The sequence below is a fragment of the Monomorium pharaonis genome, chromosome 8 (assembly GCF_013373865.1).
Source record: "Monomorium pharaonis isolate MP-MQ-018 chromosome 8, ASM1337386v2, whole genome shotgun sequence".
In the NCBI taxonomy this organism is placed as follows: domain Eukaryota; kingdom Metazoa; phylum Arthropoda; class Insecta; order Hymenoptera; family Formicidae; genus Monomorium; species Monomorium pharaonis.
The window spans coordinates 20,047,700-20,074,129 of NC_050474.1; the positions used below are offsets into that span (position 1 = coordinate 20,047,700).

General features: G+C 46.3%; 1 protein-coding gene across 2 annotated transcripts in view; it reads right to left on the minus strand.

The window, feature by feature from the left end:
* Positions 1 to 26,430, minus strand: part of LOC105830530 (AF4/FMR2 family member lilli) — a 152,463-nt gene that overhangs the window by 54,511 nt on the left and 71,522 nt on the right. For both annotated transcript variants that reach the window (XM_036291590.1, XM_036291591.1), the window contains exons 3-6: positions 23,680 to 24,228; positions 19,835 to 19,891; positions 8,773 to 8,868; positions 4,819 to 4,855 (exon numbers count right to left, since the gene is read on the minus strand). In XM_036291590.1, the coding sequence (XP_036147483.1) occupies positions 4,819 to 4,855; positions 8,773 to 8,868; positions 19,835 to 19,891; positions 23,680 to 24,228 (739 nt within the window). The remainder of the gene's footprint in view (positions 1 to 4,818; positions 4,856 to 8,772; positions 8,869 to 19,834; positions 19,892 to 23,679; positions 24,229 to 26,430) is intronic.

Below are 26,430 nucleotides of genomic sequence, written 5' to 3' on the forward strand. Positions count from 1 at the left end.
TTAATATCATAATATTTTTAAAAGAGAAAACACCGGTTTTTTGCTAATATTTTCTATCGCAATATATAAAATAATAGAAGATTACAATTTTTTAATATTCTTTCATTTAAAACAGATTCCGGGATATGTTGAATTTTAATTTCGCTGAATTTGGGGCAATTTGAAGTTCCTAAATATTTCAGATCCTCAGCGCGAAACTTTACTAGCCGCATTAGTGCTCGACTGCGGAATATCACGAGAACTTCTAACAAAAAAGAAACCTTCATGATGACGATTGCCGCCGATTGTCGTGTTGTTTGATAGCTCGAGGGGGGGATGAATAAGGGATGAACGATTCGGTACAGCGGTACGTCCCTCCATTCAACCACGGGCCGGCTTCAGCCAGGGAGGTTCAGTCAAAGGTCGTCGGTCACGCGATCGTGCCTTCGCTCATTAACACCCGACCGACGCCACCCTCCCTCCACGTTGTGGATGCGGTAGATATGGGTTTATGGTTCGCGTGGGCACGCGTGCGCAGGTAGGTGACGGCGTCGTTCGTGGGCGTGGGCGTGGGTATCGCACGCGTGTCGGGATTCCGGTGTTTAACGCGTGCGTTTCCCTCCTCTCTTAATCAGCTCGACACGACCTCGACTCCTTCTTCGCTCTCTTGCACGTTAATCAGGCAGCGACACGCTTCACGGAATTAAGTCCTTCAGAGCTTAATGGCTTCTTATTTATTAAGGGAGCGTCGGGATTTTTCCACAAAGTGTGTGTGTGTGTGTGTGTGTGCGTACTTGAATATGACCGCGCAGCAGCCCTTCGGGAATTCCCCGCCGAGAGTTTCACCGCGGTGAACTAGTTTCGAGATCCGCGAGCGCGCGAAACTAGTTGATAATAAAACGACTGGAAGAAGAGAGAGAGAGAGAGAAAGAGAGAGAGAGAGAGAGAGAGAGAATCCTGGCTAAAGTAAAGGGAAACTCTAAACGGCGAAATCCTAAATTCAGACTACTCTCGATAATAGATGAAACGATTGAAAGGATAGTTAGGCTATAAAAATCCAGTCTAAATCAAACGAGCTGTTACGTCTGTTATGGGGAGAAAAAAAATCGATCTCAAATTAACTGAAGAACCTGTCAATTGAAATCCAGTCTGCGTGTAATAAAGTCTCGTAGGCGGTCTCTGATATAACGTTGCGCAATCTGCGATGTGTTAATAGTGTTCGCTAATAGCGAATTCACAGATCACGATATTACAACGGTATTACGTGCCGACGATGTTACCACGTGCGCGCCTGCGTGGCTCAATAATGTCGCGCGCGCGGTCCTCATTAATTTGCTCAATGGAGCGTCGAGATACAGCCCGACCAGCTCGAAATCCGCTCGCGCGCACAACGACGAGTTCGAACGCGGAAGATTCACCCGTAGATTCGAACGGATTTGTAGACACGAGCCAAATCGACAAATTCTCCTCGCCTCCGCGAAACTCACATGAAGCTCACCCATTTTCAGCTACATTGAAATTCTCCATTTCCCGTTACGTCGCCGTTCGGCGAACATAACGAGGAGCGAGTGAAACGATTACGAGTGTGTCTTCCGATTTTTCTTCCACGTATATCTTGCGCCGAATCGAATTTTCGGAGAATTTTCCGATCACACGAGCGCGGTCTCTTTCCTTCCTGTCTCTCTCTCTCTCTCTCTCTCTCTCTCTCTCTCTATCTCTCTCTTTCTCGGGGAGAAATTCGCACGAATGGATTTCTCGGCGAATCCGGTTGCAGTTCGCGGAAGATATACCGGACCTCGTTAACGGGAAACTGTCGACCTTCGTGATTCCAGAGAGAAATAAATTGATAAGTCGTAACCGCGCCGCGCCGGTATATACGATGCCAATTCCGCGAAATTCCGATGAGGGAAGAAGAAGTGTGGGCGTACGGATATTCTTGTCCCTCTCCAGAAGATCTGCGTCGCCCGGCAATTTTCAGCTCTCACCGGCTAAATCACTTACGGTTACGGAGAAACGTGTCACTCGTTTAATGCCATCGCGCGCAAAACGCTTGCAAACCGCAGATCGCGTTTGCAAAACGCGAGATAATTATAACGTCGTTATTTGTATAAAAAAATTTACCGGTTCTTCAATCTTTTACAAGCAACTTGCTATTCAATGGCGGTATAATTTTTATCAGTCGATTCTATAAAATTTGCGCAATTATTAAATCTTTCTGCTGCAATCAATTACTATCATACGGTTGCTGTATAGTGTATATCATATATTCAAAAAAAAATACAATAATTTTTGTTATGGATCACTTCTGTTATATTATTACAATTTATATTAAAAAATATTTTTTATATGTTGTCTTTTTCAATACATTATGTGTAAAAAGTACATTCAAACAAAGGATGTTTTTTCAAACCTTATTTTTAAAAAGTAAATGTTAATTAATAATTTATTAATAATGAGTACATAAATGTATACGATGTATTATGTTTGTTATTAATAAATTGTTAATTAATGTTTACCTTCTAAAAATAACCGTTAAAAAATATCCCCTGTAGAAATAATTTTCACACTCACTGTACATTTACTTGTAAAAAAACATACACAATAAATAAGATATTTGTTCACAATCGATCTATTCTATGCAAGATTCTATGCTTTCCAGAATCACCACGCCGCTTCTTTGAACAGCTTCATTCAATGAGTTATGCGATCTTCACACAATGCAATCGTGTAAAGGGCGCGAAATAGGCTTATCGGAGAGGACTAGTTCAAATTTACCCAATGAGAAGTAAATTCGTCCCGGCTCCCGATTGTTGACGAGAGGCGGTTGTAAACCCCCTCTTTCCCCCCGATAATAGCCGTTGTAAAGTGGCCACTGGCACTCGAGCATCGGGCAGAAAACGACGGGAGGGGAGAAATGGTTAATTCATGAAACAGTAACCCTTCCACGTTCGTTTAGAAATGTCGGAATATCGACGAATTCGCAGCTCTCTTTCTTGCGCGATCTACGTGCTCATTGAACAAAGCAAACGCAAATCCTCTCGAAGATTTCAATTCCTCCCCCCCCCCTCTCTTTCCCGAGAATTACTCGCGCGACACGAAAATCGATTTCAAGTTTTACTTTATTTATTATTTAGTGCTCTAATGAATACAGCTCTCTCTCCCTCTCCTCACTGGAGGGTCTGTAATTAATTCCTGCATAAACAGGCTGCTCATTTAACAAAACATCATGTTAGTAAATCATGACATTAACATTAATATTAATGCGGCTATTAACGCAAAGTGTTAATTTACTTTTAATAGTAACGTACCTCTTGGGGTACTCTCTCAGCGTAACATCGAGAGAAGAAGGTTGAGTTAAACGTACATAAAAGTATTACGCTATGAAAAGCTTCCGGCGCGCCGCGAGGAGATGTCAAATATTTAAATGCCTCCAACGCGAATATTACGCTTTCGAGCCGTCGCGGTTGCACTTTTAACGCACACAACGAACACGGGACCCGGGTACTTCCCGGGGCGAAATTCCGTTATTTCTTGTTACAATTCGTCTGTGGGAAAAATTACTTCTCGTAATGCGTCACGTCGAATCCTAACATTTGAGTACTCCATTCGCCGGCGAATGTCGATCCTTTCGCAATAAAATATTAAAAATTGTACGCGAGTTTCTTTCGCGTATTTACTCGTAATAAAATTATAATACAATGATCCTAAAGTGTTTGAGGTTTGAGTTAGAGACCTGGCGATCAATTAGTGATACGTGCGCGCTTCAAGAAACTGATAACGAGAGCAAACTGGAGCACGAGCCGTTTCGTGCGAAACGGCCTGTGTAATCGCGATAAATAATGAGTCGCGCGAGGCTCGCGCGAGCGAATAAATAACGCGTATTTCGCGCGCTTAAACGGCTAAATGAACGAACGCCAGAGGTCGGATGGCTGATTCATGAAACCGCGGCCGCAAAATCGACGATCGGTTGGGTTTTGCGCGGAATCCACAGGTTTTATGCGCTTTCCGAGTGTGCTCTTCCCGATCGTTTCTCTCTTTTTCAGTTTTTCTTTTTCTTTTTCTTTTTCTTTTTCTTTTTCTTTTTTTTTTTTTTTTTTTTTTTTAAATAAAAACATGCCGTTAACCAAACATATATATACAAAACAGTCGCATCGACCCGTAAACTTTATATATCGCCGGTACACGCGCGAATTACACAGGCCCGTCGATTAATATCCATTCGACTGGGCGCATGACTTTAAAATAGCGTTTCAAGCGATGCACGCAGCAGCAACAGCAGCGTCGCGTTTTAATCGCCGCGCGCCGGCGAATGTGGCGGACAGTTTCCGGAAATTATGTTCGCCGGTGATCCTAGATTCCGTATTCCGACACAACGTGTGTTTTATCGCGAAAAATTGCGCCGATAAACGCGCCGACTCGAGAGTTGACAGCGCGACGCGTTCAGCGCTGACATTAATAAAACTTCAACTTCGTGGAAATGCGCGCGCCCGATTCGTTTTTCTAAAATAAAAAAAAAACCGTGATATAATAATCATTAAATATTCCCATACATAACAAGCGGTGACCCGATATGAAAATAAGTGTGCGCGAGAGACTGCATACCAATTACGCGGATGCAAATGATTCCGTCGCGCGCTTGCGTAATGCGCGAAAGACGTTCGTTTTTTTTTTTTCTTTTCAATGTAATACCGAGGGGAAATTGTACAATCGAAGAAAATTTCGCCGACGTCTCGCACGCGCGCACACACATTTACACACTCGCAGCTTATCCACTAACGCAACATGCAGAGTTTGTAGAAAGTATAAAAAGAAGTATAAAGTAGGCTTAAGTGTACTCACGAAGCTTCGCAGGCTCGGGCGGGACGACTTCCGTCAACTGCAAAAAAAGAAAGAAAGTATTCAAAACTCAGTGTTTGCTCAGGACAATTAGCTTCTACTTCAGTCGTATCATATTCCGTCCGGCGGAAAGGCCTGATCGCACGAGCCGGTCTCGGGGCCCTTTTTACAGAATTTAATTTACCGTTAGGAGCTGGCGCAACGTCAAACGAGATGTCGGGCACAAACACCTGCCCGAGAGAATCATATTCGCTTCTGCAAAATGGCATACGGCAAATAGCTCGGGCATAGTTTGCGCATAGTTTGTCAAATAACGTCGGTAAGGACTTAACGTTGCAAAAGGGAGCGAAGGAGGGGAAGTTCGTGAAAACAGCAGCGGGGAAATTAAACGGATCTGGGAAAATTTGTAAAGGGAACCGCGAGAGTGTACTTTGTCTCCTCCTCGCTGCAGCTCTCTCTCTCTCCCTCCCTCTCTCCCGTTTCCGCATCGAGTAATTTACAACGCGTCCCCGTCTCCATCCCTTGATACCACGGCAAGAAGACCCTTCTCCCGGCATAATAGAAATTTATCGCGCGGTTTGGCGGCCCTTTACGCGCATTCTTGTAATCGCGAGCGAAACAACATCTCAGTCTCGAGTGAGGTACTTCCCGCGAAACTTCACGCGGAACAATCAACTCGCGGCCGAGTGTCTGTCGCGAATAAATAACCGCGGAAAAAAAAATCAGGTTAACGACGGTGCTCCGAGGTGAAACAAATTTACCGTCGCCGTCGCTCTAATTGACGTGGCAATTGTCATCAATCTAAAATCGTCAATTCGATATAACGATGCAAATATCTCTATTTTACGCGACCGCGATAAAATTGAGAAGACGGAGCATAAATTTCCGTACGTCTCACGTGCAACGGAGAACCTGAGGGCTACCCGCTGAATACGGTAATTATACTGTCTGCCGCGTATTATACCGCGTAACGATTCCTCTCGTCTGCGAGAGCGCGGGAGTCGTCGGCCATACCGGTACACCGAATTCCGCCGGTATACTGCAATTTCGCGAGCATAGCCCGCTGCTATTTCACTCCCGGTTAAGTCCGCGAGTAATTCTCGCGACGTTTGGGCAGCCGGAGAAAACGCCGGCGGCGATTTTGCATTCGGCCGTTATTACAATTTACCCCGCGCACGCAAAAAGAATCCCCCGGCCAGCGAGATATATACGATATACATACATATATATGTACCGAATTAATCCACTTTTACGAGGCCGATTTCGCCCGGTCTCTCCGCTGCTCTCGTTTCCTTTCCTTTTTTCCTGCTCTTTTATCGCGCGCACTTTTTCCCCGGGCTCTTCGCCGAACCTTCCGCAGTCTCGTTGGCGGAACGAGGGGGGGAGGGAGGAGCGAATTTATAATACGCAATGCAGTCTCCTGCAGCGTGTCGGGTTGCAAATATCATGCAAAGTCCTACCAGGCGTTATAAATCGGTTATAGTGCCTGTGACAGACGGCGAGTAAAGCCGGTGAAAGTCGCGTAAAAAACTTTGAGAAATCAGATCGATTGAATGAAATGATGCATATATAATTTAAAGGCCCTAAATAAAAAACTAGCCCTTTACACAATCATTAAATCTTTCGGTGTAAATTAATTCGATTTTCCCTTTTGTCTTCACTTTTTTCATCCTTTCCTTCCCTTTCGTTTATTATTGTGTTGTTTGATACTCGTTCAATTACGCAACCGTATTTGGCAAAATTTACTTTGAAAAATGTATTCAAATTTTACGCACACTTCTTTAACTTTATTATTGGAATTCTCACTTTTGTTGCAAATGTATCGAGATAACGTGAATAATAACATCGAATAAACTTTAATCTAGCCTGCGTTTGCGCGAGCTGCAACGTTCCTGTGTGCGAAGATCAGAGGACCATACACACAGCGTGGCGTTTGAAGTCATGAAAATATTTTAATACCGTTTTACTGTTCTAGGGTTTATTAAATTCATATTTTCATTAAAGTTCTACTACACATTCTCTACGTTTGACAATAAGGTAAATAAAAAAATCATTTTTCTAAGAGAATTTTCGTCATTCTTCGTAAACTCGTTAAAAATATAAATTCATTCGTTTCCTTCGCAAATCTTTCGCAATGACACACATCAAATGTAGATTACATTTCCATACCGATAAAAGGTCCGCGCGCTCCACTTTATTTATCGATGTTATCGCGACAAGGCTTTTAGCGACCGGACAACCCGGGGCTGAAAAGAGTGGACGAGCGCGGATTAGTTTCGCCCGCAGTTTTATTTACAAAGTAGCGCCGTTTCTCGCGGAGCCGCGGTCAGGCGACGAGGTTTTTACGTTGGACAAGTGTCACCGCAAAAGAGACGCGCCGCCGCTTCGAGAAGAACGTACCCCGAATTAAACCGGACGCTCTCACCGAGGGTCCACTCGCACACCCTCTCTTTCTCTCTTTCACAATCCCGCCCCGCTCCTGCACCCTGCACCCCCGTCGGCGCGTTATGGCCACGCTGCAGCTTTTGAGAGCAGCGAACGCTTGATACGTTGCCAAGTGGCACGGGACCTAGCCTCGAATTAATGCGATCCGAGACATTTCCCACCCGGCTGTCCCCCTCCTCCTCCTCCTCCTCCTCCCCCCCCCCCCGACATTATTGCTCCAGAATTACGCGCGCCCGCATCAGGTATCAAATGTTCCGCCCCGTCAAAACTGTGTTTCAACAACGGCAACCGAGTTGCAAATTCCGATCAATTAAACGCCCAATTATGCGATCAGCTAAATACGTCTCTGTAAACGTCAACGCCAATAATTTCAGTTGGAAACGGCGGCAAATAACGAGCGTGGCGTTAGAAATTTAAATTAGATGCTAATGGGCGCGAAATAATAATGCATATCAACAAGTCGCACAATTGAACGTAACGCAAAAATCTTTTTTGGCAACGTTCACTCGCTTCGACGTTTAATAACACGCACGTGGGGGCAGGATTTTGCTACGTGCAATGTGGTTATCGCGAATCTCCGCGTCGTCGTTGCCAACAACGCGGAGAGATTAGATTTCGAGCCACCGTCACTCGTAAAATGCTAATTCTCGCAAATAAGACATTACGCGATACGGCCCTCCCGTCGGCCGCGCGCAAAACCCACTGTGTCTCTACGTACGTACACGTGTACGCACACACATATTGGCGACGTGGAATACACATTGGCGCACACATATTGGCACGCAGAACGTACGATGCTTGACGTCGTGCCAAGTGGCACGAACGATTCGAAACGTTGCCGCGATCGATATCACGCTTGTGAGTTATCACGCTCGCGAGAAAGAGACAGGCGTGAAGTCAATCTCGTGTGTGTGTGTGTGTGTTATTTTTTTTGTGCGCCACCGTCCCCCCTTCTCGCTTTTCCCCGAAAATATGCGCGCTCTCGACGACAAAGTTCACGTTCACGTTCGCGCTGTGTTTTGATTGAAACGTCATCGTGATGTGTATACATCGCACAGCTCTCTCCTCTCTCTCTGCTTCGCCTGAATTCCGATAAAAGATCGATAGAACTTTTAATACTTTCCCGGCCGCGCGGAAAAAAGCGAGTGTTTTATTTTCCACGATCCGAAATTTAAAAGATTATTATTTGTACTTCTACCCTTTAGGAGCATCTTGTACTTTATTGTGTCTACTATTTATCTCTACCGTTGTTACATCCACTTCGAATGAAAGAAATCCCGAATGAATAACGTAATAATCGGTATAGAAAAAAAAAATCTCTTTCACGCCAAGTTGGAAATCTCTGTGAAATGACTCGCTGATGGCGGGAGAATTAAAGCATTTCGCCTCGCGGCAAATGTCAAAGCTTTTTCAAGCGGAGTAGTGATTACTCTCGATTCCCCGTTTGGCATTTTGATCGGCGAGATTGTAAGATTGCCGGGTTATGAGTGGGGTGGATCGATCGATTCTTACCTTCGCCAAATGGGGGTTGAAGGTGAACTTCGACTCGTGCTCCTTCCGCGGGGTCTGCGCGATCGCCGTCAGTGGCTTGAGTGGCACGGTCACCTCCTGAAAACGACAGGGGAAAAAAAATCATCAGAAGAGAAACAAGACAATTTTTCATGTTGATCTAATTTGCACGTTAACGAAATCCGCGCGTCGATCCTAAGAACGATGCGCAGCCTTCGAGATCTTTCAGTTTGGTTTCACTTCGCCATTTCTGAATCACTTTCTCTTCTCGCGCGTTTCAGTTTTAGATAAGCCTCGCAAATGTTTTTATCTCTCAACGATCAACTGAAACCGAAGCCATTCCCTCTCGTTACTTCCCCCTTTTTCGCGTACAAATATTTAGCGGAAGGCCAAACGCATTCCAGAGCGTTAACCTTAACTCAAAAGAAGATGATGACGCGACGAGATTAACAAACGTGATAATAATCTGTGTGTAAATATTGAGGAAAGATAGCGACGTAACTGAACGCACGATTCACGAATGGGGATGGCGAATCCATTTCTATCGCGCACCTCCCGAGGCGCGAGGAGGGGAAAGAGGCAAATGGTCGCGATTCGACAACACGTTTGCGTAATGGTTGCGAGCGGTGCAACTGGGACACGATTACGTCAATGCCCAATGAGCAGAGTTCGCGCCGGACGAATTCCACGCGAGTGCGAGCGTCCACGCGCCTATTGACGCACGCACACACGTCCTATAGAGCAGGTGGTAACTTTTAAACATGTAAAGTTAAATGTAAATGAACGGCAAATTCCCACTTTTCCGTTTAATTTTGGTATTGGTCTTTTTCAAATAGAACTCTGGTTATTCGGTTTGATTATTTTGGCTATTCGGTTATTTTACCAAAGTACTTTGGAGTGACGAAGTATAAAAAATAAACGGCGTTCCAAATTCTTTTAAAAAGTAAAACGGACTTTGAAATGCAATTGTGCGTGTGTGTGTCGTGTTTGAAAATAAAATAAATAAATAATATTAGTTAAATGCTAATTATAATTGTTAGTTGAACAATTAAATATCAATAATCTTCGAACATCCTACACTTGCGTATTCTTTAATTGTAAAAAGAAGTTAAGAGTGCTTTTGAAAAATCGAAATTATTTCTCTCTCCAGAAACTAAAATAGAGAGATGGAAAAATGTGCTAGAAAAGATTCAACATTTCAGTGACAATTTAATGTAAAGCGTACACACGCACACACACACACGTATGGCACGTGGATCGTGATAGCGGCGCCGATTGACACGACGTCGGCACGAAGTCGCAAACTGTCGAACAATGCGCCACGTTCCCGAAGCATCGAACGAAATGCATTTCCACGGGCGGGCGGGCGTCGTCGCGGCGCGCAGGCCGATTCATTGACCCGCCGAGGAGACACCCGTCGACGGGAAACAAAGAGCCGACGAGACAAAAGCCCTCGCGGCGAAGTGCTTACGTTCTTACGTGCGATCGGCGGCGCACTCGACGTCAACATTCGTGAAAAATAAAGTCCTAAAAGCCGGGAGGGGACTGGGAGGGGAGAAACGGTCGAGATGTGAACGAATCTCTCTCTCTCTCTCTCTCTCTCTTTTTTGAAATGCGCGATGTATCTCCGAATCGATACTTGATTTACCGTGCGTCGTTGAATGCTAATTATAATTGTTATATATAAAGTGTCGATTGCCAAATTTTCAGCCGAATTGTACGACGAAGATATCGAAGACATCGAAAATCTCGTCGCAACCGTCAACATTTCAATGTGTACACTTTCCCGGCGAGTCTTAAATTCGAGTTATAATTCCGAATTAACGAAGATTAAAAAGTTTTTAATTAATAAGTGCGCTTCGGGATGGACTTGGAGATGCGATTTATTCGAATTTAAAATCGGCGAACGTAACACCATTTGACGCAGCACGTAGTTGCTCGTGCAGCAGGTATTCGTGTTTCGGGCCTCTCCTCGTTTTCTCGTAACGTTGTGGCGCATTGATTTTGATTATGTTATTATTACAGACAGGGGAAAAAAACGACAAATATTTCCCTTAACTCTCCTCCGTCCAATGCTCACGGTTATTCAGACTCGGACTTCTTCTTACCCCGTGCAATTTACCGCCGCGGTCAATTTAACGCTCGGCTGCTTGCGGCGTAAAGAAGATCCCGATCCGGTCACATCATAAACATTATGTTACGAATTGTAAGAATGTACGTGGCACGATAATATCAATAATGCCGCATTCAAGTGAGTATATTGTTCTAGATGGAAATTGCTCTGTAATTCCGTCGAATGCCGTGGTATCGCATTAGTGCGGAGTAGCAACGACAGTATCTGCCGCGAAACGGAAACAAGCGTTTCATGCTCTGGATGCACATCCTCCTGTCAGTCCCGGTACAAAACGCCAAATTATTCGAAAATCGCGAAATAAGCCCGCGAACATCGATAATAATAATATATATATTAAGGCACGCCGCAATATTCCCATTGAAATTTTCGATTGGCAATCAAAAGGAGAAAGTATCGTCGTTTTAGCCACGTCAATCATTCAATAGATTTAAGATACCATGTAAAAAAATATTTTCTTAACATAACTTCGTCTATTTAAAGTAGTCTAAAAAAAATCTCTAAAAATTCATGAACACACTTTCAATTTTCTAAAACAAGTGTCTGTACTTTATTTAGAAAAACAAAATAATGTAACTTTAAAATGCCGAGAAATTTCCATAAATGGAAATCGGTCGAACGCGGAATATTCATGATGGCACCTTAAGATTACCTTTTGTAAGTTTAACAAGGCATTCGATTAGAAAACAATCTATGAACCGAGTGTACTTGCTTCCGATTGCACATGTATCAATTATCTTATAATTTTCTTTTATATTTCGAAGATATTAAATTATAGAAATTATAGAAATACTGGCATTGTAACACATAATTATTCGGCGCCTCCTATGTATCCGCTATGTATACGCATATACACGCGAGCGCAAATGCACACACGTATACATTTCCTATGTAAACCCTCTCTCGCTATTATTACGTACAAAACCGATACTCAATTATCGACAGGCGATGGTCGCGCGCGGAGTATCGCGCAGAAAGTGAGTAATCGCCAACTCCCCGGAGTGCAATTTAATTTCGACTGCAGATCCATTGGTCCGTGAAACTTGTTACTCCGATGGAAACGCGACGCGCGACGCCGACGTGCCGATAAAAGTCGACGGTTTCGCAGGAAACGGATGGAAAAGGGAAGGGAAACTCGAGCGAGCATTGGCGTGCTGCTGCTGCTGCTGCCGGCGCTATGAGAAGTGCACTCAGATCAGAGAGATTATTTTGCTCAAAGAAAAATCAGTCGCCTCCTTTCTCGCTAACAAACTATTAAAAAATCCAAACGCAGAAAAGCGTCAAAAATATACACTGAGAAAAAAATATTGTTAATTTGACTAAATTTTTCAACTCGATTAAATCTCTTTAGTTCAAGTATTTATTCCTTTAACTTAAATACATAAAATATTTGAATTATAAATCAAATCTTTATATATTTGATTGAAGTTCATAAATATTTGAATTAAATAAACTTAATCAAGTTGAAAAATTTAGTTAAATCAACAACTTATTTTTCTCGGTGTAATAATAGCATTATAGATTTAATATTAATTAAATTTAAAACTAATATTAAATCCGCACTTAAGCGTAACGTATCTTCTTTCTCGAAACATAAACTTACTTTTTATCAAAAGTACATAATCCTTCTAATTTATTGCTCCTACATATTCTATTACAATATTACACATAATCAGAAGAACAATTCGAGGAAAAATTTAAATTCAATAACACTGCTCATTAGGATTAATCACAAAGCACCGTCGATGCCTATCTAAGGATAAGAACTCGACGGGAGACGCTCGCATGCCAAGGAGGAAAGAAGGAAAGAGGAAGGGAAGAGAAATTCCCAAGGATTGAGTCACCTCTCGTCCCTCACGCGCGCGCGCGTGTTTCGTGCGGATGATTTACACGGGTCAATAATTTATTTCCGCGCGACGCACGAAGGACGACATCGAGTTATGCAAATTGCACGCGCTACGAATGAGGAATTTATCGGCGGCGGCGGCAGCGGCGGCGCGATATCGGGCGAATAAACGTCGAATTCGCGAATGAATAATGGACGCGGCGTCGCGACAAAAAAAAAATGAATCGAGCGCTTTCCGCGGATTAGCGATAATGCAAATGCGCGACGAAGATCCCCGTGTCCTGCAAATCTTACGATTCGCCCGGAATAAAATCTGTACAAAAAGGTCACTCCCTTCGCTTATGTCCGTATATAAAATAAACCCTTTACTGGCATTTGTGTATCCTATGCAATAAAAGAATTACTTCGAGATGCTCGCTCGTTTCCTTTAATTTCTCACAATTATCAAGCACTCGGAATGTCTTTGTTATCCACTGACTAGATGAAGGGTCTCCGAAGTACTTCACGAAGAGCAAAGCCGGCGACGGTATACGACAATTATGCCGGACACGCGAGAGGAAGCGGGCGAGGAGCATCGCGGGAAAAACGAGGAGGAAAGTCGAGAAATTTGCAAGTCGCACCCGCTCGTTACGCTAAAGGGCGATTTTAATGCACCTCCTGCCGGCCCGATAAGTTACGCGGCATCTGTCCCTTCTAACTTACGGGATTACCATGCAATTCCCAGTCTCTCTCTCTCTCTTTCTCTCTGTTCCCAACAAACTTTCGCAGCACTCGTTACGCGGCAGTTTCCCATCGTAGATATGCAGGGGGGGAAAAAACTGGCCTTATCTGAAATAGCATTCGAAAACTTGTGTCAAGAATCTCCGGCCTCGAATTATAGATTTTATTATACTTCTTCGAACCGAAAAAATGCAACACCGATATTTCACGTCGTTCCATTTGATTGTCAAATAAAATTCGCCACGTAAGACTCTTCAACTTGCCAGATTAAATGACCGTAGAGCTGTTGGCCGCCGCCACTCCGGACTGGTTAATTTCGTTTGTTCAACCTTTACCGCCGAGCCTAAATTTTCCGGCCCCCGCTTTGCGAGGAGAATAACTACACGGGCGGAAATTACAAGCGGCCGCGCGGGTAAACGGTTTCCTCACGATTGTTGAAAACTATAATTCGGCAGCTGGCGCGAGAGGGACAACAGCGAGAGGACGGAGGCGGCAAGCCGGGGAGGTCCCGGGGTAATTTGGCAATTCATCCGCGACGACAAAAACTTCTCGGAGTCCGACACCCTCGGGGTAACTACCGGCACGGCGTGCCTTACGTACGGCGCAGATAATACCGGTAATTATGCGAGGCACGCGAGAAGGAGCGAGAACCCGTTACCGCGCGCACGCGGTGCAGTCGATGGCACTGCACTTGCCGATGGAATTGCACTTGCCGGTTCTCTTCCTTCCCCTTCTCCCCCCCCTCCCCGCGCGTTTTCGCGAGGAGGAACCCTCCGCCGGCTGTCTAAACCAGCCATAACGATATCTCCTCTCCCGTGCCTTTATCCGATGAGCACGGAAGCGAGACTCGCGTTCCGCAATTTTTTACGGTACCGAGAGCCGGGAGTTGCAATTCCATCCCGTATCTATGTAGTAATCATGCAGCACAGCTATAATTATTTAACGTCATGTTTTTTTTTTTACTCGCATTTCGAAACAAAAGGAAACTCAGGTGATTTATCTAAAATGTATTGGAAAACGTCGTTTTCTTCGAAGATCGTTATAAGCCTCGGAGGAAACGGAGAAATGAGTTTCGGTCGGTATATATACCTCTTATCTCGTTTTTGTGTCGAAAGGAACGTATATAAAAACGGACGTAACGCGGCGCAAAAAAAAAAAAGCTATCTATTCGTCTGCGCGCTCGTCGCGGCAACGGTGGCCTAAGAGAGTACGGAAAATCGAAACCTTCGTAATTATATCGAAACCAGATTCTTTCTCCCCTTATACCCCCCCTCTCCCAGCTCCCCTCTCGCTTTGAGCCGCGCGTAGCCCCGATAAAAGTCTTAAATTAACTGAATCGACGTCGAATTGACCTCATTAACAAGCAACGCCCGACCTAAATCCTCGCCGTGCGTGTTTAAGCGGCGGCTCCGATTAAGGATATACCGCACGTCATTGTTTTACACGCCTCGTTCCCGCGAGCGTGTGCCCCCCTCCTACCTCCCCTACCCTGTCTCCCTTGTGAATATAATTTATCGCACGAGCGCTGATCGACGCGCGCGCAGCGCACGCGTTCCCAACGCCGATTGACGCTTTCCACGTTCTCGATTACTCCAGCTCGAGGCGCCCGACGACGCGCGGTTAAGCCCTCTCATCGATCCGACGCTTAGGTAACGATGACAGCTGAGGGGAAAATATTCCGGCCGTACCTTACAATCGCGCGTGTCGTAAAGTCCCTTAAAAATGCATCCGAACTCTCGCCCCACCCCCCCGCGCGCGCGCGCGCGCGCGACCGCCGGTCCCGTTCCGTACGGACAACTCTATCACGTGAAAGCGCGATTATTAATTCAATGTCAGTGGATGGGTAACTGTTACACACATCTGGGTCACGGCTCCTCGCGCCCCGTCCAGCGCGATAAATCGCGCTGCATTAGGTCCACCAAGATTTCGCTATAGCCTGTGCTATAGCGGAAGATAAACGGCTATCAACTAATAATTGATAACGCTTGCAAGAGTCCTGGAAATAATTGGCGTACGGCCAAAAGTGCAAATAACGTTTCAAACGAACAAGCAAAATCGAATACCCCCCCGACTGATTCGTTGGACGCGCATCGAACTCGTTGTTTCGCGACAATCAAAACTTGGGTGTTTAGAAATTTCCGAAATTCGCGGGTTCACAATCGATTGACGATGTATCGAATTCACGTGTCTGGGGAATTGCCAATAAAAGTAGTAAAAACGATACGTGACGAGTCCGAGACAAAAGCGCGTTTGGAAGTAAACGGAAGATGGTCATCATGAAAAAAGAATGTGATATTCAGAACTAGCCAAGCAGAGCGATCGTCATCGTCGTCGTAGTCGTCAGAGTAGGCAAGCGCAATTAGCAGTCGTATTTACGATGCCTACTGGCGCAACTCTCGTATTTTCCCACGGGCAGAGCCGTGAGAATAATTCATGGGCTTCTGCACTGAACGCGGCGTGGCTGCCGCGAGAGAGGGGAGGGGGGGAACGAGGAGGCACAGAGATGGAGGGGAAGGCAGGGAGGGAGAGATTTCAGAGGTGGAACTGTACCGGCTACTCGGTAGTAGCCGGTATCGTCATAAATTCGTGCTGAAAGTGGAAAAGCCCGAGAAGGGAGGGAAGGGGGAGGGGAGAGAACGGCGAGGTTACTTCTCTCTGTACGAACCTGGCTCGTTAAACAAATGGGGGATGCACGGGCGGCTTCTCTTTTTTAGCCTTTTCTTTGAGAGAATTAATAATATTGCGTTTTCGACCAGCACCTTCGCGCCGTGTTTATCCCTCGGGGGTTTTTTTTTTTTTTTTTTTTGCAATTCTCAGGTTTTTAATGCAAGCCCCACGTGCATCTTTGATATCCGATACGAAACTTAAACGAAATTTCCGTTAGTATTAATTAAAGCAAGTATATAAATTAATCAAACATTATCTTTTGTTACGTATGACGCAAATGGATCGATAAATGCCGCCTACAAGAAACAGTTAATTTTTCAATAATATCTGTCTTACTGTAATTATTATTTCTATTACGTTTCTTACAAATGTAAATTTAAAAAATGTTCGACGTTTCCGTGCATTTTTTTTCCTTCTGTATCAATGTTACAAATCTATCGATAAGACGTCGAAATGCCATCGTTTTTTTCCCCCTTGTCAAATGACTTCGACTGGTTTTGACTAGATTGACATTTCGCGAAGGAGAGCCCGACCGATTTCACACACCCACATGCCCTACAGACGAAAATATCAATCACGAGCGAACGAAGTGTCGGAGCGGCGTCAATCTGGACGCGGGAGGGAGGGGAGAGGAGCGAGATGGGGCGGGATTGACACTGTCACAACGTTACGACTGCTGGGGTTCGATGTTATCGGATCCCGTAATCGCCATTAAACCATATCCATAAATTAGCATACGATCCCGTCGACCCCAAACTCGTTCCGCTGATCCTCTCTCGGTAGTAGTAGTAGTAGTAGTAGTAGTAGTAGTTGTAGTAGTAGTAGTAGTAGTAGTAATAGTAGTGATGGTGATGGTGGTGGACTACTAAAATCCTGTTATATACTCGAACGTCGAATCCAGAGAACAACGGTGCGGCGCGTCGGGAATTATCTCCCCCCTCCCTTCGCCCCGTTCGCGCCGAGGATTCGTCGGCGATCAAAGGATTAGAATCCTGCGGGATGCCGGAGTATTTTCGGCCTGATGTCGACGTCGCGGCGCGATACATCATGGCCGGGCGCGAGACAAGGCGTGCACGTGAATCATCGCGTCGTCGGACACGCCGAGAGAGAAAGAGAGAGAGAGAGAGAGAGAGAGAAAGAGAGCGTGTCAGAGGGGCCGACACGATCTCCTCCCCTCGCCGTCGTCGCTCGTTCTCGTTTCCGCACCCGTGGAAATTTCACGTAGACCAGAGAGACGACCGTGCGCCCCGGCGACGCGGCGCGGCGTCGCGCACGTGCGCCGCTCCGCGCGCGAATGGCGCCATAAATTCACGTGTCGTTTCTGAAACGTTTACCCTTCCGCCGCTGAATCGCATTTACGACCGTAATTACTTATCCCGGATAATTTAGTCGCCAGCTGTATTCATTGATATCACGTACACATACGCGGCATGGTGGCTCCTCTGTAATCCGCGCGGCGCCGCTCGCCCTATAATTCGCTATTTTCTAATATCGTTGCTGTAACACACCCGCCGTCGTTCCGCTCCGAAATTAACGATCGCGAGACCGCCGCGCGCGTTTCCGCGTTTTCAATTTAAGCGCTCCGCGCGGCTGAACCTAAAGGATTCGTGTCGACGAGTGTGTATAATTCAAAACAAGACATCACAACGTTCGGAACAATGACGAACCGGGGAGGAGGATGTAAAAAAAAAAAAAGAGATAATTCACGGTTGTGCGAAAACGACGAACGCGCGCGGCGCGATATTTATCGTTGTCGTTAACTCTAACGAAAGACTCGCGAGAGAAGGAATAAGTAGAAGAAGAAGCGCGCGCGCGCTCGGTCGTCTCTCATTTTTTTATCTCCTCGCTGCTTCCCGCTTCGAAGAAGCAATCCAAGTTTGCGTGTCTCTCGCCGCCGATGGTATCGCGAACGAACCGCACGTACAAGACGCTTTCCACGATGCGGCCGAGGCCGAGGAAGGTGCGCAAGGCAGCAGCAGTGTACCCCATTGTTGGAGAACAGTAGGGGTGGGGGGAAGAGAAGGGGGATGGTCGAAAGGCACCACTCTGGCACTCCGCGTAAAGACTCTCGTTCTTCTTCACCACCGTAATTCCGTTTCTCACCGCGCGCAAACAGCCGTGGTGGCTGCACTTTTTGCCGCTGCCGCCGCCGTCGGCGTTTAGGAAAGTATTTACGATCTCGCGTGAGGCGATTGTCATAATCGTATCGCGTATATACGTCGCGAGTATAACGGTCCGCGCGCGCTCTGTTCGCTCGATAAAGGAATCTACTAGACGAAATAATACGTATTTAACTTCTGGCGTTCCGCTCGCCTGCCGTTCGCAGATTAAAAGCGACGGTTCATTAAATATCGGTCAGAATTGTTTACGCACAACTTGGAATTCAATATTCAAAGGAGAATCGATGGGACCGCGCGTATACGAAAATATTGCAATAAATAGAATCATAGACGTTGTAACGTCTACCCAACAGCCGACGAGTAGAACTTTCCGCATCGCCGACAAGAACGCCTGGGAATGTCCACGTGGGCAATGCTTTTAATAAATTTTCCATTAACAAGTGCCATTGAGAACGGAGACAGTAAAGCAACTTCGATCGAGAACGTATGCGGACGTATAAAAGTTTCGTTTAACCATTGAAATGTTTAATCACATACCCCGCCACCGACTGAAACTCGGAATCGTTCGAGTAATAATTAAGCGAGAGAGCAACGGGCGGTGTGTACACATTTAACCGTATCAACGGTAATTAATAACGAGGAAACCTCGGACCCGGAGGGGAGGACGGGGGGGGGGGGGGCGGGGTAGCTTCTTCCCGCAAACCGCGAGCGACGATAACGATGGTGCTCCCCGTCGTAAGTTTTCCCTCGGAAGAAACTGCAACTCCCGGAAGCGCCGTCGGGAAAAAGTTCGCAAGTAAAAGCGGAAAGATCACGCCGGGGCGAGTAAAAGATAAATGCAATCTCCTTTCTTAATTTCTGGATTAACGAAGGACCGCTCGCGCGCGCGGGAGGACTTTTACTTTGGAAATCGACGGAAGTCGAAAAGGGCCGACCGCGATCTTTCCTCTCGCGAGACGTTCATTGAGAAATCTCTCTTCCTTCTTTGTTTGATTTCTATAAAATGGACAAATAAATAAAAAAAAAAAAAGGGAGAGAAATATAAATTCGTTTACGAAAACTCGCGCGACATGCCTCCCGTTCGCGCGTCACCTCTCGCGAGAGTTTCGATTAACGGAAAATCGAGACCGCTTATCTCACGACGGCGTGACATAATATCGCCGTCGAGGATCGGACGCGCCGGAGGTGAACGAAGAATGGTAAATCGATTCTATACGAGATAGCCTTGCGTATCGGCGAGAAGATTGACTTATTGATCGGCCATGAGGCCTCCCCGTCGAGGAAGGAAACCCGACATCGGATCTTACATCTCGCAACGTCCGATCTCTCGTGTTTGTCCGCGCGGGGAGGTGTTCAGGTGTGCTGTCCAATCAGTCTTCAGAGCGAGCCGCCGATGCTCCGCGAGCACTGCGCGTTTCGCAACATTTTATCGGGCAATTGGCTTTGATCTAATACTACTACTACTATTACTACTCCGTATTACGTGCCAGGACAAAGGAATTTCATCGCGTAGTTTTAATTATAACTCCGCGATAATTGTTCGAGGCACAATGGTGCTTTGACGTCATTACGAGGACTTACCTTCAGAATGTTTTCCACGTCTTGGGTGCTATCGATCAACGATCGCGAGTTAGATCCCTGAAAAAGAAAGATTAAAGAGATATCAGTGGATATATTGTCGTGTGACTCATCTATCTTTCGCTTATTGTATTTCTACATATGCTTAATATCAAATAACAGAAATCGTCTCTCTGACCAAATAAGAAAGTATATATAAAATTGCACACCCCCAAAAAAATATTTTGCTCACATAGACGGATATCAAAAAATGTATTGCTAAATTTTGTATCAGCTAGAATTTGGGCTGTCACGTATAAAATTTGAAAATTCTGCTTCTATCAGGTAGACTAATTAAGTGCAATACATATACACATCACAGTATTTGCTAATTAATTATTTATTTATCTCAGTAGATTTTACATACATGTAATTTTTGTTTAAGTTGCAAGATTTTTTTTTTTTTTTTTAGCGCATTTAAAAACAATAATGCTACTCGGATTTGGATTAGCACCTGGCGCAAAGGTTAAACAGGATTCATTTCCTCGCCGTAAGGACCAAATTTTAAAACATCTCGCGTACATTTGTGGGACCAATTACATACAGACGCGAATGCGACCTCCTCGCGAAATTCCTCCGCGATTTATCACGAGCCTCCTCGAGCGATCATTAATCAACATCGTCGAGGAGGGGCGGCATTGAAAAGAGTGCGCGGTAGAAGCGAGACGAGCCCGAGAGGATCGCGTCCTAAAGGGTGATATTACGAATAACGGGTGAATAGTCATTCCCGGAAAGAAAACGCGGGGACAATGGGGAATGCGTGGGGATGGCTGAAACGTCGACGAGGAGGATGGGGATGCGAGAAGGGTTGAGAGTGTCTACTAACTTTCAGCCGGGGGCTAACACCGCCGCGTCGCGGAGGACGGGGCGGAAAACGGGGAAGCAGACGAGACTGGATAATCATGGAAAAGGAACGAGCGAAAAATGGGAAAACCCGAGAGGGAGACGGGGAGACGAGAAGAGAGACGGAGAAATATACTTGCATTATCACGCTTGCGAGCGACGAGACGCGATAAATAGAGAACACACAGTTTAAATTATTACGGAACCGGAAAGAATCCGTTTCACCTGCTTATTAATTTCATTAAGCAAGACTATAATTTAGTTGTTTCTTTTTTTTTTTTGCATCGCATCAACAGTTATTTCGATTAATTCAAACAAAAACAAGCAAACTCGAACTCAACTTTTTAAATGTATATCAGATATTTATGAGGGAATAAAGGAAAATATGAACAGATCAAAACGAGAAAGAAGTGAAAAGTAAAGAAACGAAAAGAAAGCGAACGCGGGAAAGGCTCAAGATATATTGTTTTCATTAACGGCGCGCCGTGATACTTAGGTTACGAATTTACCCCCCCGGTTGACAACCACGACCGCATCCCTCTTTTCTCCCTTTTACCTTTCTTTACGCGTAATTCCAAACTAATTTCGCGGATGAGGACGAATGGTCCACGACTCGGTAGCGAACGATCCGCCATCCCCATTGTCAAAGAAAGAGGGGGGAAAAAAAAGAATGCCGGAACACAGCGGAAGAAACGGACGGGGAATCAATTTTCCGGGAGAACGGGAAAGAGGGAGGAGAAGCGGAATGTCCTCTTCCCTTACACCCTCCCGCGGCCGTTTCTAATTGTATAAGTACACCCGGGGAAAGAGAGGCACTCCACAGATGGGCAACGTGTGATCGGAGAAAAGGGAGGGCGAAGGGGGACGTGAAGAAGGAGACACGATCGATAGTCAATCTCAATGAAATTTGCACCTCGAGGAGCTAGACGTAATAGCGTCCGCCGACTCGAAACTCCGATCCCTCCCCCCTCTTTCTCCCCTATCCCTCCCCGCAATCTGGACCACCCCCCCCTCCTCCTCCGCGCCTAGCTGGATTTCCATTGAAAAGCAATTCGTTCTCTGTCAACGAGAGCCTGTCGAGCCAACTGGTTTCGTTTGATACCCGCCGGATGATCCCGGAATGGAAATTCAAAGTCGGCATGAAGGAGGGAAGAAAGGATGGGGATAATAATAACCTCTTTATTATGGCTCCTTGGTGATTAATGCCACGGCTGCTTGATCTTTCTCCTGCGACTTGCGATCGGAGGGGGAGGGGAACATCGTGATTTACTCGTTTAAACGCGGAAACGAATAGCGCTCGAGACGTCGAGGATCGATTGATCGATAATTGAAGACGTTGAGATGTGGTAGCCAAACAATGTATCATTAATGCTTCAAAAAAAAAAAAAAAAAAAAAAAAAAATACGCGTAGTTTACATTTCAAGTTTATTATAATTACGATAATCATTCTCCGCGAAATACCAACGCTCACGATATGCGTATTGAATGAATATAGTTAATTAAAATTTTCAACTCGTTCGATTTTGCAAAGAGTGACACTGAAAAGTGTCGAGATCCGCAATTTACCGAGTCTATTAACGTCGCGTCATTATAGAAGGCTCCAAGGAATAATTAGAAGTACATAGGGAGGATTATCGGCAAGCATAATGATTTCCAGCAACTTGTTAATTTCGACAGTGTCTCGTTTAGTAACGCGCGACAATAGCGCGCGACAATAGCGCGCGTCGGCCGCCGCGGGAAACTTCGCTCTTAATCTTCTTACGTGACAAATAATCGCAACTCCTGGCGAGACGTGCTATTAAAGTAGTTCGAGACTTTGTGAATCTGGCGTCGCGGCGATGACGTCGCAGCGATTGCGGCGCGCTTATTGAGAGAGACCGCTAATATCGCGCGAGCGCGCGCGTGAAACAATGATAATACGTTAAACAAAAAACCGATGCGCCAGAGAGAGAACAAAATAATCGCCACTCACCCAACTCGCGAGTTTTTCCGATCGATCAGTCTAAAATCTTCAGAGAGCTTCAGAGAGAAGCTCCGACAACTCTGAATTAAAGAATTAAAGATAACGCAAAAGGTTCGAAACTGCCTACTCGGGGTGGTATTCACGAGGCTCGCGCTCCTTTAGCGTCGAACGCATCAATTACAGAAATTGTTCTGAGCGATTATTTATTTCTCAATACCACCACAACGCTTTCCTCCAGATTAATCGTCCTGCACCTCGACGTGTGCATGCGAGATATTTCAGAAATTATATACAAGTACATTCTTCATTCGCATTCTCGCGGGTCGGTACTTGCGATCATTTTTCATACTCGTCGGTTTAGAATTCACTCGGTCGCGGTGGAGTTAACCGAGACAGCAAGAAAGAATCGATAAAGAAAACACAGCATAAAAAATGCCGCCGTTTTATATAATTCAATGAACATAGTCGCAAGTTATTTATCAAAATTAAAGACGATTATTGTATACGAACCGGGTTTTTTAATTTTTTTTTTTTTTTTACATACATCTCTACCTGATCTTATTACATGTTACTCTCTCTCTTCATAATTTCTAATCTCGTTACACTCATGATAGAATCTCGAAACATAATTCCTGCCAATACGGGACTCTTTTATCGTGTCTCCCCGACGTTAACTGTTACATTAATGCCTCTCGATCGCTATCGCCGTACTTTCGACCCCCCCACGAGTATCTATGTCGCAGGAAACACGCGACTTCCGGGACACCCCGCGTGCAAACAATCTCCACTCGAAGCGAAACGATCAAACCTCCGTTACCTCTGAAAAGCCATTATCGTCCACTCCCGGGGGGGAACGGACGGCCATCGCGCATGCAAACCGTGCATGCCCGAAAACGATTCGAGTCCCGACCGACGATCGACACGCGCGCGAGGGACAGAGACGCAAAAATTTAAAAAAAAAAAAGAGGGGAAGAGAGAAAGAAAGAGAGAATCGATTACTCACGTTAACCTCGATCAGCTTCAGTCGGCCGGCGAATTGGGTGCGGTTCGCGAGGCCGCCGCCGGGGTTGCCGGCACTTCCGCCGGAACTGCCGATCGGCACCAGCGCGCCGTTACTGCCGACGGTAGGAGGCGGCGGTGGCGGCTGAGACGGCGGGCCCTTGGCCGGAAGTAACCCGTGGCTGCGATGATCGTTACTACCGCCGCCGTGCTTGACCGGTTGACCGGGGTAGCCACCCCGGCCACCGTAGGGTAGCTTGCCGTCAGCGGGCTTAACGAAGCCGTTCCGCTGCTGCTGCTGCTGCTGTTGCTGCTGCTGCTGATGGCCCGACGAGGAAGACGCGACGCTTGTGCCCCGGAGGCCACCGGGTTTCTTGAACTCCGCGGACGGGGAGCAGCTCCTGGTGGAGCTGCTCGACTTGTGGGCGGAGGGTGTCGGCGAGGGCGCCGGACTCGGCGGGATGCCGTCGATGCCGATCAGCCGCTTGTCGAGCCGGTGCTTCACCAGCGAGTAGTTACCCAGCGTATTCTGGATTTGTGGATCGGGCATTGCCTGGAAATGGAAAAGAAAAAGACGTCGTTAGCGACGTGACCAACGGTGATCTCCGTTTACATCTTTTAGAAATCTTAAATTCGCCACCTGACGTTGAGCTTCTAATTTCTAGACGATTTAGTAATCAGGCTGCACGTATTCTTGTTCGCTTCGGGAAAAATTAACGTGAATTTTTAACAGTTGGAAAATGCGACTCCGTATAATCCTATAGATTTGTTTGACGTCAACTGAAAATTCCGCTTACTAATAATTGTGAAAAGGACGAGAGCTGCGCGCCGAGTATCTCGCTCGGTGTCTCGACGATAAGATTCTTCGGCGAATTACATTACCAATTAGCGCATTTTTAATTAGAGGCTCGCGGGAGGGAGCTCTCAATTAACTTGGCGAATCCCACGTAAAGCCGCTAATTGCTGCTTAAGCTTTCACCGGGATAGAAATTCATTTCGTCGCCGGGAAATCGCGGTGATAGGTTACATCTCAGATGGTACGCGCCTAAATGGAACACGACGGTCGTGCGGGGGAGGTGATGCAAGGGGGAGAAGGTAATGACGGCGTACATAACGAATCAATCATGTCACGGTGGCACACCGGTAAGCAGCCTCGTCATTTATCAAACAAAGATTGGCGATGGGATCGACGGGGGCGATCGAAGCCCGCGGTCGCCAATATGCCGTCAGAGGCGGGCATCCATTTGTGTTTCGTCGTCTACAACGTATAAGTGTACACACACCTACGCGATATATAAAATACATGTGTGTCTCTATGTGCGTACGTGTGGACATTTACATATTCTCCAGTCGCGCGCTGATTGCACGGGCAATTAGCAAAAATTAATGCCTTGGCCGGAGGAGAAGGAGCAGGCGGCTGTACGGCGCGCAGCTTTCGCGACTGGTAATTTGGCGCGCGCTAATACGAATCACGTTTGCGCGCAATAATAATACAACCGCCTGTTCCTCGTCGCGCCTCGCGCCCGGTGAGGGCACAGCAACCTGCGCCTTTGTCCGTTAAGGACAATGAGATCGAATCGCGGTTTAATAAGGAGGTCGCCGGCGCGGCGGTGGAGTGGGCGCGCCGAGAGGGAGAAACTTAAGGTGATTAATGAGCGCCGCTATAAATCACGTCCGCTTGTTAGCGCCGGAAGGACTTTTTCGCGCCGATCGCGTCCTTGTAATGAAGGCGGCCCTTGGCGCGATGCGCTCGAGCAGAAATTTCGGAGAGGAGCAGAATAGCATCGACAGGGACAATGGGATCATTGATGGAACGAGTTGCTAGTGCAGTTTTCCTAGACACCTAATCCAGGTTGCTGACTAGCATTTTCGTAACGATGTTACGTAGGAAAGAACTTGACAGACTTGTTCGGTGGTTGAAGCAATTTTTCTGATAAAAGTGTGCGTAGACCCGCACCCAGTTATTATATCTAATATTAATAGGCAAAGCTCTTGAGCTTGCTTGATTCAATTAATGGAATATTCCTTTGCTGCGCACCTTTGCGCTGCATCTTGATTGAGGATCCTAAGTAGTTCTCACTTCTCAATTATGTACACTAGACAGAAGTAATAAAATTGTCTAGCGCGATTGTTCGAAAAGTACGTGAAATTCCTCCCTCGCGCGGAGAAAGCGCGAATGCCCGATGCGAGAGAAATACTCCCTTACATAATTTAAGTGACGAAAGTTGCTGCAAGAGAGTAGATGCCTCTCGGAGCATTGACCTCCTTTTCCTGAATCATCCTACGGTGTAGAGTCTTTGTCCCAAAGGCACGGGCCAGGACATTGACGTGTCCCGCTAATTAAGCCCCGAGGTGCCGCTCCTCCCACGAAGTTTGCGGTACCGTAAACGCAACAGAGAAAAGAAGGGAAAGAGAGGAGTGAAAAAGACGCGAGCGTAGGTGACCAGGTCAGGGACTTTTCATCCGCCCTGACCTCGCTTAACTTGGTCTCCGCCTCCAGCCAGCCAGCCAGCCAGTCAGTCAACCATCCCCCGCCCTCTGCACCGTCGCACCGTCGGGTGGCGGCTCCACGTGTGGCAGCAGCGTACACCGTGCGTACGCTTAAACGACACGTACGACTCGTAAAGCCGCGCACGCGGGGCGCGGCGTCCCGGGGTATCGGCGAGAGCGTCGTAAAGCGCCTCCGTAATTATAGCGCGCCGTATAACGCAAACGCCATATTGCGAAAGATGATACCGGCCGGCGATGAAAATGC